The sequence below is a fragment of the Drosophila navojoa genome, chromosome 2 (assembly GCF_054131105.1).
Source record: "Drosophila navojoa isolate 15081-1374.11 chromosome 2, UAZ_NAV_1.0, whole genome shotgun sequence".
Lineage (NCBI taxonomy): Eukaryota > Metazoa > Arthropoda > Insecta > Diptera > Drosophilidae > Drosophila > Drosophila navojoa.
In genome coordinates this window covers 31,366,566-31,378,744 of record NC_142890.1, presented here as the reverse complement: position 1 = coordinate 31,378,744, position 12,179 = coordinate 31,366,566, and the positions used below count along the sequence as shown (strand labels likewise).

Below are 12,179 nucleotides of genomic sequence, written 5' to 3'. Positions count from 1 at the left end.
AAGAAGGCAAGACTATATTTATGTATTGAAAAATAGTAGATCATATATATACCTTTGCATTAATTTGACCCAATTCTCGAGATTGATTACATTAAGCAGACACAATCGTTTGATATCTCTCTATTTTCTGCAGTGTTAATCTCATTACTTTCTAGCTCTATCATAAGAAATTCTGAACTTTTCCAAACATCGCCCAACAGAACTAGCAAATTTCAATATTAATCTTTGAGCACCTAAATTCTTAAGAAAAATTACAGCGAATCTCGTAAATCTGTCCTAAACATTACAAAATATTTTATCAATGGACGTATTTCAAACCTCTAGTTTAACTAGACACGAAATGGTTTATACTCATACGGAAGGGTAAAATCACTCGAAAGCAACCTATAATAACAATTATAGTGTTTACGCCCCTGCGATTTCCTTACCAAATCCATATACAATTTTAAGACACCCAAGTTCATAGCCATCCGAAAATCAATCAAAACATTGAAGGTACTTTCTTCTTCTCACTCGACTCGCACAACTCCTCGACTAGACCAACACCTCCACTTTACTTGTCTTGTCTCTTGTCTGTTAAGTAGTAAATCTAAACTAAAGTAGCAGCTGACAATTCAAAGGCATTTTAACGTGCGCATATGTAAACATATGCGAACATTTGGCGCAGCTTTCTGCCCTCTTGTTCAGAAACGAGAAAACGCTCTTATATGAATATATGTATGTAAATGTTTATATTATATACATTTGAGTTTTTCAATAAACAACTATAGGAGTCACTTAAATCCAATTATTTGAAAAAGTTTAGAGTAGTGTGACTATTTAAAATTTAATAAAATCTTAACCTTCAAGGCGGATATTGATCAAATAAAATGACAAAATTTTTGAGTAAATAAAATGTTAATGAGAAAATATACTTTCAAGTAAGGTAGTGTATACTATACTCTTTTGACCTCGGTAACAAGTATTAAATACGTTGCTTTTAAATTAATTAGTGTGTGAAGCATTTAGTCGACACAATTCTTACGCAGTTATTATATAGAGAATAATTTTCATTAAAAATTTGTATCTAAATTTGTATTTAAATAGTGTTAGGAGCCGATTGCATGGATAGAATGCAAATGTTTTGTACGTACGCCTGTAATATATTTATATCTATTTATGCATATATCCCAATGATATATCAACAATGTTGGTCAAACAAATTGTATATACATTTTTTTTAGTTTTTATAGATTTTAACTTTTGCAATTAACATGAAGTCGGCCTCCTGCAATTCGAAAAAAGAGGTATTTATAATGCCATGTAACTAGATTTTGCACCTTGGTGTCGCTATTCAAATGCCGAGTTGGTATTGAAGCGCTTTGCCTTGTTTTGATGTAGCTACATGTTCGTATTAAAATCTAGGCTAGTCTTATGTCCTTTCATCGCAACAGCAATTTTTACAATTTAAATTTAGACAAAGACAATGGCCGCACAAAAAACTTTTCCAAACAGACACAGAGTCTTTCTCGTCTATTGACATGGAAATAGAAGCTAGAATCTTTAGCAAAAAAAAAAAAAAACAAAACCAAAACAAATAAAAATCAGTTTTTGTCTTTCGGCGAAATTGTGGTTTTGTTTTCGTATTTCTTTTGGTCATACTTTGTATTGCTCTGATATTTCTTTGTGCCAACAAACATCAAAGTATATCTGTAGACCTTTTTCATTATGCTATTTTTACATCCTGCACCAGGCGACAAAAGGGTATGCTGCACTTGTGCCTAATTCACGCTGTCCTCTTTTATTTAGTCTATCATAAATTTGTAACCGATGAGTGAATATCTTGAACTTCGCTAACTTATCTTATATTCTAGTTAAAAACTCAAACAGGAGATATATAGACAGATTCCAGCCAAAGTAATATCTCTCATTTGCAAACGGTCTATCAAATATATATATTTATATCAATTTCAATAAATCTTCCAATTGTTACATGAACTAATAATTATAATGATTATTACCACATTCTTCATAAATGTGTAGTATAATATAAATAGAAGAATATAGAAGTGCAAATGGTTTATAAAGACCTTCAAGTTCAACTGGAAAATAAATCGTAGCAGCAAAGCAACTAAGCTTTTGAATTTAAATTAAACCATAGAGATATTGTGATCCATAATTTGCGCTCTGCTGGCTATGGTTGACATACGAATCTTACGAGGTAAAATTATAAGGAAAGCTTAACATGTTTGGGTACTATATATACTCCTGATATGGGTACACATAATTTTGATCACGATTGAATATCGATCGCGTTTGAATAATTGACTAAGACTGACTAAGATTCTGAGTCCCACTCGAGCAAAGCTTTCTTAGTTTTGCGTGTTAAGTGGTTTTTGTTCTCTAGCATGCGGCAATTACAATCCGATTAGTTGCATGGGCTCTTGGGCTCTTTAGTTCTTGGGTTCCTAAAGCAAATGCAATCGAATTTGGGTTCGTCGCCGTGGTTAAACATGTTTATACTCGTTCGCAAAGTGAATTGAAGAGAGCATATTGGCTTTGCATCAGTTATATTTGCTGTCCGCGCATTGAATAATTTCAAGTCTTCATTTTAAGTCATCAATCTGCAAATTAAATAGTATGGTAAATTATTATTCTACCTACAACTTTCTTACATTGTCTATAGAACCTGACGGCTCATGATGATGTGCCTCTCAAGAGATCTGTCGCTATTACAGGCAGATTATCACCGTCTTTAGCAACATCTTTCTTTGTGTATGTATTTTATTTCGGACTTTAAGTCCGAAATTACCGTCACTCATACCGGAATATAAATTACTCACTCAACGAATACTCCTAACTTACTAACCTATTGCTATCATTTTTAATGAACAAGGAAGCTTTAGACATTATCTTAGTTTTAAATTCAAAGAAACTGTATTAATTACAGATTCTCCTTCTTTATATTCCAATTTTAATGATTTTCATACGACAGTGAGCATCTATTGATCGACGATCTCCAATGCAAAAGAGAGCTTTAGTAACATAAACACATAGCTCACTGACACAGTGGCTATACATATGCCTAACATAAAAATTTTACATTATGGTATTTAATATGATTATTTATCACAAAATACCTAAGTGATCGCTTAAAATTCTCGAAGTAGAAGTTCGGCTTAAGTGACCGCCAAAATCCAAATAGGATATCGGAGCTCTATTCGAAACTGATGTTCAGCCAGTGATCGACGTGATCAAGAGTCGCTCATTGTTAACTTTTACATTCATATACATATATTGATGCACTAGTAGGATATTCGAAACTTTAATCCCATGATCATCTACACAAATTATTATATGCACATACTATATATTCAGTATTCATTCAGATACAAATATGTATATGTATAGCATATGCGTGTGTGTGTATATGTCGATCGTTTTGGCGATCTGTTACGACCATGCGGGCTACGAGGCGTCACAATATTGACAGCGGTTGTATGCCAATTCAGTGGATATGCCCAGAGGATTGCTTTTAAGTAATTTTATCCTCATCCAGAATGCCACGAAGATGTCCACAAGCAGAGCGGCGCACATGCAACGTGAGCGCATACAGGGAAAGATTGGCTGGAAGGAAGGCCGGATGGATGACATGAATGCATGAAAACTTTGTCAGTCGCGTAATCATCGTAATAATTCGCTTCAACTTCAACAGTTGGCAGCAGCAACGAGAAGCCAAGCGGAAATTACCAACACGCGATATTTAATTTTAGCAAAAGGTAAACCAATCATTCGTCTGCTGCTGCTGCGGCTGCGGCTGCGGCTGCGGCTTCGGTATCGGCTGCTTTTGCTCTTCAACTTTCTTTGGTTGAGATAATTCCACTGCCGAAGCTTCTGGGCATTTTTAAGAACAATCTATATAGAGGGTATTCAAAATGTTTTATAAACTTTTAATCATTCCTCTCAGCAGTGGAAACTCATTCGAATTGCAATTCCAAACCATACATTTCAGACTAGAAATACATATATAAATATATATTTGTGGTAAGTTCATCAATCTTTAAACAATAAGAAGAAATCCTTCAAAGGTAATGATCATCACCACACAATTGGCCAAAGAAACCAATGAATTTGAAACAAACATGGAGGGAACCATTTTAGATCTTTCTTTGAAATCTTTTTTAATTATTTACTTTTATTTATTTATTAGCTTTTTACTGTTCAGTTTAAAGTTTCATTTAGTGTAGAACATTTTTATATCCAGGTGTCCATGTTTCCATTTTACTGAATTCATTTTCAGCTTTTTCAGTCAACCAAAGATCAAATATGTACATATTTTGTTTCACTATAGAATACATTTTAAATTAATTAAAATAACATAAAAAATAATAATAATAAAATCATCTGGAGACATTGAAAATCTTCATTATTTCGCCTTAATGGATTTTTCACTCCATCCCAAAAGCAAAGAGAAACGCATTCCATTCAATTTTTGAATATGATTCAGACTGTTAAAATATTTAATTTTGTACGGAACGCAACGATACATATATGAAACTCGATTCACACAAGCTGAAAGTCGGATCAGCAGAATAAAAGACTGAAATTTGTTTGAGGAATAGTTAATACACTTTATAATTAGGCTTGTATATGATATAAACACAAATCACAAATTCGCTTGTATTTAATATTTTATTTCGTTGTTCTTACAAATACATATTTTATTTAATTCTTACGACAAAAAGAAACAAACATAATAAATTAATTTAATAAGTTAAAAATATGCCAAAAGATTTAAGCTATTTAATACATCTAAAACTCGTTAGTTCTATAGACTTATTGCATTTGGTTTTTATACACAGTCAATGATGGTTGTGTTGCGACATTAAAACTAATTAGAAGTTTTGATAGTTATTATTGCTTGAATACAATTTAAGGATTATACTTGCAATTGTTATCAAATCTTGCCCGATTAACGAAACTTATGGGATGGGATTGGATTCGACTACGCTACTTAAGGACGCTCTAAGAATTAGACGTACTTTAGAATTATCTACAGTGGTAGTTCCGGAATTGACTATTGATCCGCATCGCTATGGACCGAGGTGCTGGCCGTACTGCTCTTATCGGGACTGTGGGATCTGCTGTTAGACGGACTAGAGACTTTGGAAGCACACGACCGCACGGACAGATCTTCTGGCTCGCTGTCGTAAAAACTTTCTTTGGAAGACTCACTATGAACCGAAGGACTTAGCCTCTTCAACAGATCATTCGCTCCGCTTGCTCCGGGCTCCATCGCTCCAGGCAGGCCATGGCCCTCGACTGTAGGATGCATGGACGCAGCAGCAGCTGCAGCGAATGCAAAGAAATTCAAACTCGCGCTGAACATTTTACACCAATCCAGGAGAGCTCCCTGCCCATGGCCGTCGCCTTCAGCCAGAGGAATTTGTGTAGAGTTCACAGTTGCTTGGCAGGGCTGAGCCTCGAAGATTGGCTGCAGCATGGAAGGAAGCGCCGTCTGGTTTTTGTTGTTGTTGTTGTTGTTGTTGCTAACAATTGGAGTTGCTGTTGTAGTTGTTGTTGTGGGTGTAAAAGCACAGTCAATGTCATTATTGTTATTATCGTTGATGTATTGTGTTTGGATAGGTGACGGACTATGCTTGGCTGGATCTTTTGCCCAGTTCTTCACACTTAGGAGGGGACAATTAAACTTTTTGGCTTCTTCCGGCGTGGTGGTGCAGTCCGGCCTCGGATCCGGTATGTTGTTGGGCTCCTGGAAGTTAGCTTTGGGCGACAACTTGGAGTTGAAGAGAGCCAATAAGTTCAGCTGATGCACCATGTTGTTGGTTGAGTAGCCCGGCACTGATGAAACCGAATCCTTGCTGGCGGCGTGAGCATCCGTTATCTGCTGAATGGCCTCGGGGTGCAAGCTCTTCTGTTTGATAAACTCGACCAACGCGAACTTCTCCAGCAACGACTCGTTGTGAGTTGTGTAGGCCATCGCCTGGCAGGGCAAACTGCCGATGCCGAGATCGTCATAACTGGGAATTGTTGCGAATTTCGGGGGCAGCAATTGTAGCTCGAATTTGGCGCGTTTTTCCGGGGGTGTGTCCAGACTTGGCAGTCCCAGGTTATCCGATCCCAACTGACGGCACATGAATCTTAACTTTTGCTCATTTTTGCACCAACCACGAAGCGTTGATTCCGGAACTCCTATGTCCCTCGAAACACTGGCTTTTGTCTCGCCATTATGAATTCTTTGAATTGCCCGCACTTTATCATTCGGCGTTAAGTTTCGCAGTGGGCGCTTGCCCCGTGTACTCATACGAATATTCATATGCTGGTAGGCTGATATGTCCATTTTGAAATTTCAATTTCAACTTCAATTGCAATTGACCGCAAACGGTGGCGACGTATTCTGTGCGCGCTGCTTTTGATTTTACACGAATAAACTGGTAACTGTCTACTGACAACTGACAACTGCGAGTGCTGCGGCAATTGGTGTTCACTCTTCGGATCAACAGAAGGATGTGATTTTAGTTCGGCAAGCGTTGTCCTGTCGAAGGCGTGCTTGCTCCAAAGCGAGTTCATCACGTTTGCGGCGAAGAGCACGAAAACAGAGAGCAGAATAAGTGTGTTTGTGTGTGTGTGTGTATTTGTGTGTGTGTGTGTATTTGTGTGTGTGTGTGTGTGTGTGTGTGTGTATTTGTGTGTGTGTGTGTGTGTGTGTGTGCGTGTGTGTGTCTCCCCGTGTACGTGTGTGTACATAAACGGATGACTATTAACACACACACTCAGAGGTACACGTGCTCACGCTCTCTCGGAGAACAGGCGCGAGAGAAGCGCAGCAACAAGAACAACGCAAGAGCAGTTTACCACCTCAACAACTTGTTACTCTGACGAGCAGAGTTCGCCTCGCGCACGCTCTGTACGGCACGTCTGAATGGGAACAGAGGCGACAAATAAGACTAAGGTAGTAAAACTCTTGATTTGGGTACGGTTTGTCTTACCCCTCTCTCAGCTGATTTGCCTTGAGTCAAGTTTCTTTGGTCCATTCCCCCACAATTTTGTAGACCCAAAATTTACATACATATGTATGTACATGTGAATATGCACATATGTATACATATGCACATTAGTACAATGCACGAAAACAAATTTTTTGTTTAGTTTAATGTATTTGTTTCCATAAAATTATTATATTATATTAATAATTATATTATATCATATTAAATAATGATTACAAAAATGCATTTTAAAAACCAAAAATATTTCATTTATAGTTGCTATACAATGGATTGGCGCAAAAAAACGATCTAAATTTAAATGCGATTTGTTTATATAAAAAAACAAAAATATAAAGAAAAATGTTAATATGCTAATATGTACACTGTATTAGTTATATATATTTTCTAGATTCCTTTCAGAGGTTAGCAGTTAAATATAATTTTCTTCAATGGTTGATTCAAAACAAACCATAATGCAATCGCATATTCATAGTACTACGTTTAGATTTTTAGTACTTTATTTAAATATTTGTTTCTAATATGAGAAAGAGTCTAATTCATTCAGAATATATTTAAAAATAAAAGATATTATATTATATTTATATGTGTTACAATAATGATCTATAAAAGAATATTTTTTATATTTTCGTCAGTACCTTTGAAAAACTAAATTGTAGTTTATTATGAATATCATTAAATGTTTGGTAAATTATTTAAAATATATAGATAGCCACCAATGCTTTTGACTATTTTCTTATCAATTATTTTGCAAGCATTTTATAAAATATTATTATTCATCATTTAATGACTTAATACGAAAAACTAAACACAAATAGAAAATTATTGGTACTTCCATATAAACTTTTGCTGTTTGAGTCAAAAGATCACAGAAGTAGCCAGACCGTCGATACTGGGGGCTATTCTCGTGTGATTGAATGCAGATTTACCATTTAATAAAAACGCCAGTGCATATGATGTTATCAATTGTTTATCTGTCCAACTGTATCTTCAGGATTTATTAAATTAAATTTTTTCGGTTGAGTAGATTTACCATACCATTTTCTATATTTTAGTTTTGAATTTAATGCAAAAGTAAATATATATTAATTTATCTTCAAATGCGCGCCTATAATGAAACCCGCATTTCGATATAAATGGCAGAGCTGTTAGTTAACATTTGGTTAACAATTGGTGTTTGCCACTGTTCATTTGGTTATATCACTGTCTGGTCAGTGGTTATATACTATATCAAACGTACCACTGAATGTACTGATTCATTTAAAGCTGAGAAACCTCAGATGAACTTTTTCCATATCAACATTTAAAATTAATATAGCAGCCTATAAAGTGATTTCGATATACGATAATTATTTAAAACTCTTTCGCATTTACTCATTTTGCACTGTAAGCCAGTTCTTTGATTTATAATGTTCAAATATATTGGCAAGTAAACTGGTTTCCGACAAGACTAAAATTGTAGAAATCTTTACTTAGCTACAGTAAAGGTTGGTAAAGGGTAGTTTTCTATATTCGCTTACGAAGTGTAAATTTTCCTATTTCTAAGAGAACCACAAAACAGTTCATAAATAAGAGATAGTTTTGGCCTTTTAGCACACTGTTTCGCACAGAACATGTTAGTCCCGCTAAATGTTTTATTATTGAGATCCGCAAAATTTAAACGTTTTAAAGCGTTTCGAATTCATAATGGATTTAGAAAATAATAACAATACAGTGGTACCTGAATTCAAGAAGGAAGACGTTGATAAAAAGCGCTCAGCGCCCGGCGATGACAATGATGGCGTTGAGAATATCAAAAAGGTAAAACTCTGCGGCAAGGCTTTAAAAGTGGAGGACGCACATGTGCCAGAGAGTAACAAAAAAACATTGGCGCAGAGTCCGAAAAAGCGAATAGAACTTAGGAATATCAAGCCCACGATCAATAAAAATGAGGCCTTTATATATGGCAACTACAGGCATTATTATGGCAAGCGTATTCTGGACACAGACTTCCATGATGTACGCCTGGATGTGCTGGGCATGCAGCCGGAGTTGTTTCGAGGCAAACAATTGCTCGACGTTGGCTGCAACTCCGGTCACTTCTCTCTGGAAATAGCCAAGAAATTTGAGGTGAAGAGCCTGGTTGGCCTGGACATCGATCGTGCCCTGATATCCGAGGCCCAACTCGCCGTTAATCTGCTCAAGCGCTCCAGTAATATTTCAGCAGCCACGGCTGCTGGAAAATTTCCATACAATGTCAAATTTGTGCATGGCAACTTTGTGCTAGCCGACGATGTGTTACTTGAAATCGTGCGACCACAATTCGATGTCATTCTCTGCCTCTCTGTCACCAAGTGGATACACCTCAACTTCTGTGATGCGGGTCTGAAGCAGGCCTTTCGACGAATGTACCTGCTGCTGCACCCAGGTGGCAAACTGATACTAGAACCGCAAGCATTCGATACCTACAAGCGACGCAAAAAGCTAACGGTTCGTGGAACAAATATACGAGCCTGTAGCTATTCCGAGAATAATCGTTCTCATTTTCATTGCAGGAAAGCATAAGGAAGAACTACGAGGCCATCCAATTTAAGCCAGATCAGTTCGCCAGCTATCTACTCAGCCAAGAAGTTGGCTTTGCTCGCATGCAGCTGATGGGCGTTCCAGCGCACTGCCAAGCAGGCTTTAAGCGCCCCATTCTGATATTTAGCAAAGTCTAATCTAGTCTATCTACTTTAGAATTTAAGAAATTAAAACAATTGAATGCTGAATTTTCACTCCGTGCGTTGCTTTTTATTGGGCGACGGTAACTGTTCCAGTATGGCGGGCATTTTCTCCAGTAGTTGCTCGGCACTTAATGTAAAGTCGCTGTCCGCCCAGAGCAGACGCAGTTCATTTAGAACCACGCCCACTTGTTTACCCGCCAGGCCGTACGGCTTCAATGTGTGGCCATTTACGGGTAAGCTAGGCATCTGCCACTCCTTCAACTGCTCATAGAGCTCCAATTTGTTGGCGTATTTCAGTAACTGCTCAACGTAATCCCGTTTAGCATAGGGCTGAAGGCACAATTTCTGATAGTCCCGTAGACAAACATATTCGGAGTTCACCTGAAACGGAAAATTCATATTACTTTCAATCATCGTTATTTTTATTTTATGGATTACTCTCTCCCGCTGCTGAGTGATGAACAAAGCAAGATCCCGCTCATATGCGCTCAGCTTCAGGCGTTCGTGCAGTTTCATTGCCTGCTCGCTGCTATGTAGCAGCCCAATCAAATATAAGATTGGGTAATGTGGCTCATGGAACCGCTTGAGATCGACGCACAGTCGCTCAAATTCTTCAAGATGCGGATGAATGGGCAGGCCGCATTGTTGCAGCAGCTCGCAATTGTTCATTTCTAGTATCAGCTCGCGATTAAAGTTGCCAACTACAATCTTCTGCAGCTCTGCCCAAATGCGTTCTCCACTGATCCGGGCCAGACCTTCGGAATTGGCCTTGATAGCTGCCAGCGTTGCCTTGTCATGGCAGTCCGGTCTCTCAGCGATGCGACCATAGAATCGAAAGTATCGAAGAATGCGTAAGTAATCCTCCTTGATGCGCACATCGGCATCGCCCACGAAAACGACGCGACGTTGCTCCAAATCCTCGTAGCCGTAGAAGTAATCGTATACTGTCCCATCGAAGCCGAGGAACATGGAATTGATGGTCAAGTCCCGACGATTGGCATCCAGTTGCCAGTCGGTGGTAAAGACAACGTCCGCATGACGTCCATCTGTACGCACATCAATACGCAGCGTGGTAACCTCGAAATTCTCTTTGTTGTGGATGCGTGGCGTGATTGTGCCATGCTTTTCGCCTTTGGCATTGATCAGTCGCACCTCCTCCTTGCCGAACATCTCCTTCATCTGCTCTGGAGTGGCAGTTGTCGCGAAGTCAATGTCCTTCGGCTTTATATTCATTAATATGTCCCGGACGGCGCCGCCTGCAATACGCAGTTCGTAGTCATATTTCTTGAACATAGCCACAAGAGCTTCCAGCTCTGGTGTGAATATGCTATGAAACTCATCGCTGTCCACTTTCTTGATTGCAGGATTCTCACGCATCTTAGGCGGCTTACCAAGCTGTGCTATTATCTCTGACGAAATGTTCGTTGTCTTCTTAGCAATTTCGGCCGGCGACGCCATACGGCACACAGATGTTCCGTTGTAACAAGAACCCTGCAGCAAACGGGAGGAAACCAATGCTGTGGAACGTGGCAGGGTCAGCAACTTGGCAATCAAACATGAACCATGCATTTAAATGCTTTAATGCCGGAAAACACAAGTTTATTAAACATCAAAAGGAGTAAATAAGTGAGCAAAGTGGAATTATGTTATAGCAGCTGACTACGAATATGTTAAAACAGCTGAAACTCATATTTGATTAACATACATGTTATCCGTCAACATCAACAGCTGGCTTCGGTAATATCGATTGCATCAATAATCGTTATCGAAATAAGGTCGTCTAACTATACCACTAACCAGACAACCAGCACTGACCAAACAACAGTCAGTGCAACCAGACAGAGAGAGAGTAGGACAAATGGCACATAGCCGTTCTTCATACGGAATTGGGACCATTTCGATTGAGCGCTCATAGCGCACTGTTTAGACGTGCAGCATTTTTACTGCTTGAACCTCCAGCGACCGAGCCGAGCAAATACGAAGTATAGTGGTACCTCAACTTAACAGTGTCGAGGTGTAGAAAAATTTGTTCTACATGTCTAGTCTATGTGTTGTCTGGTCAGTGCCAGTACCCATACCACTTGGTCAGTGGCCAATGGCCATACCAATGGATTAGCATTCTGTTCGCAATATATATTAGCTAGAAATATTCACGAAATAATATGAACTTTGTAGCAAACAGCTATCATGCTCTCATACATAATTCACACAATAGAATTTTTACACAATTTTTTATTTCTAATATATAATATAATATATATATATTTTACCAATTTGCGCAAGTTGCAGTTCCTTTTGCCAATTTCAACAAGCATTTCCACTAAACAGTTTTACACATTGGGTATGTAAGCATATACATACATATAGTATTTTAATTTTTATAAATTTTCTGGGCCTTATTTTAAATCATTATATACATAAATTACGCGCGCGGAAGTAGCAATTCTTAAAAAAAAAACGTTGAAACTTA

At 38.0% G+C, this 12,179-nt stretch overlaps 4 protein-coding genes across 4 annotated transcripts in view; 2 read left to right on the top strand and 2 right to left on the bottom strand.

Annotated features, from left to right (window-relative positions):
* The window catches only part of Ice2 (interactor of little elongation complex ELL subunit 2), a 131,637-nt gene that overhangs the window by 102,583 nt on the left and 16,875 nt on the right, over nt 1-12,179 (top strand). The gene's annotated exons all lie outside the window — the stretch shown is intronic.
* Nucleotides 4,646-6,470, bottom strand: danr (distal antenna-related). Its single transcript, XM_018099161.3, has one exon. It carries the CDS (start codon nt 6,338-6,340, stop codon nt 5,057-5,059), a length of 1,284 nt encoding a protein of 427 aa, XP_017954650.2. The 5' UTR covers nt 6,341-6,470; the 3' UTR covers nt 4,646-5,056.
* Nucleotides 8,562-9,754, top strand: LOC108658198 (U6 snRNA methylphosphate capping enzyme Amus). Its single transcript, XM_030388860.2, has 2 exons — nt 8,562-9,473; nt 9,539-9,754. The coding sequence occupies exons 1-2, from the start codon at nt 8,691-8,693 to the stop codon at nt 9,701-9,703; spliced, it is 948 nt and encodes a 315-aa protein (XP_030244720.1). The 5' UTR covers nt 8,562-8,690; the 3' UTR covers nt 9,704-9,754.
* Nucleotides 9,753-11,345, bottom strand: LOC108649857 (CCA tRNA nucleotidyltransferase 1, mitochondrial). Its single transcript, XM_018098935.3, has 2 exons — nt 10,148-11,345; nt 9,753-10,090 (listed from the first exon to the last, which is right to left on the bottom strand). Exons 1-2 carry the CDS (start codon nt 11,276-11,278, stop codon nt 9,758-9,760), a joined length of 1,464 nt encoding a protein of 487 aa, XP_017954424.1. The 5' UTR covers nt 11,279-11,345; the 3' UTR covers nt 9,753-9,757.

Excerpts from the sequence above, each read along its gene's own strand:
- LOC108649857 (XM_018098935.3), bottom strand. The coding sequence starts at position 11,278 with ATGCATGGTTCATGTTTGATTGCCAAGTTGCTGACCCTGCCACGTTCC. Across the intron at positions 10,091-10,147 it reads TCACTCAGCAGCGGGAGAGA|GTGAACTCCGAATATGTTTG; the intron begins GTAATCCATAAA and ends TTTCCGTTTCAG.
- LOC108658198 (XM_030388860.2), top strand. The coding sequence starts at position 8,691 with ATGGATTTAGAAAATAATAACAATACAGTGGTACCTGAATTCAAGAAG. Across the intron at positions 9,474-9,538 it reads AGCGACGCAAAAAGCTAACG|GAAAGCATAAGGAAGAACTA; the intron begins GTTCGTGGAACA and ends TTTTCATTGCAG.
- danr (XM_018099161.3), bottom strand. The coding sequence starts at position 6,340 with ATGGACATATCAGCCTACCAGCATATGAATATTCGTATGAGTACACGG.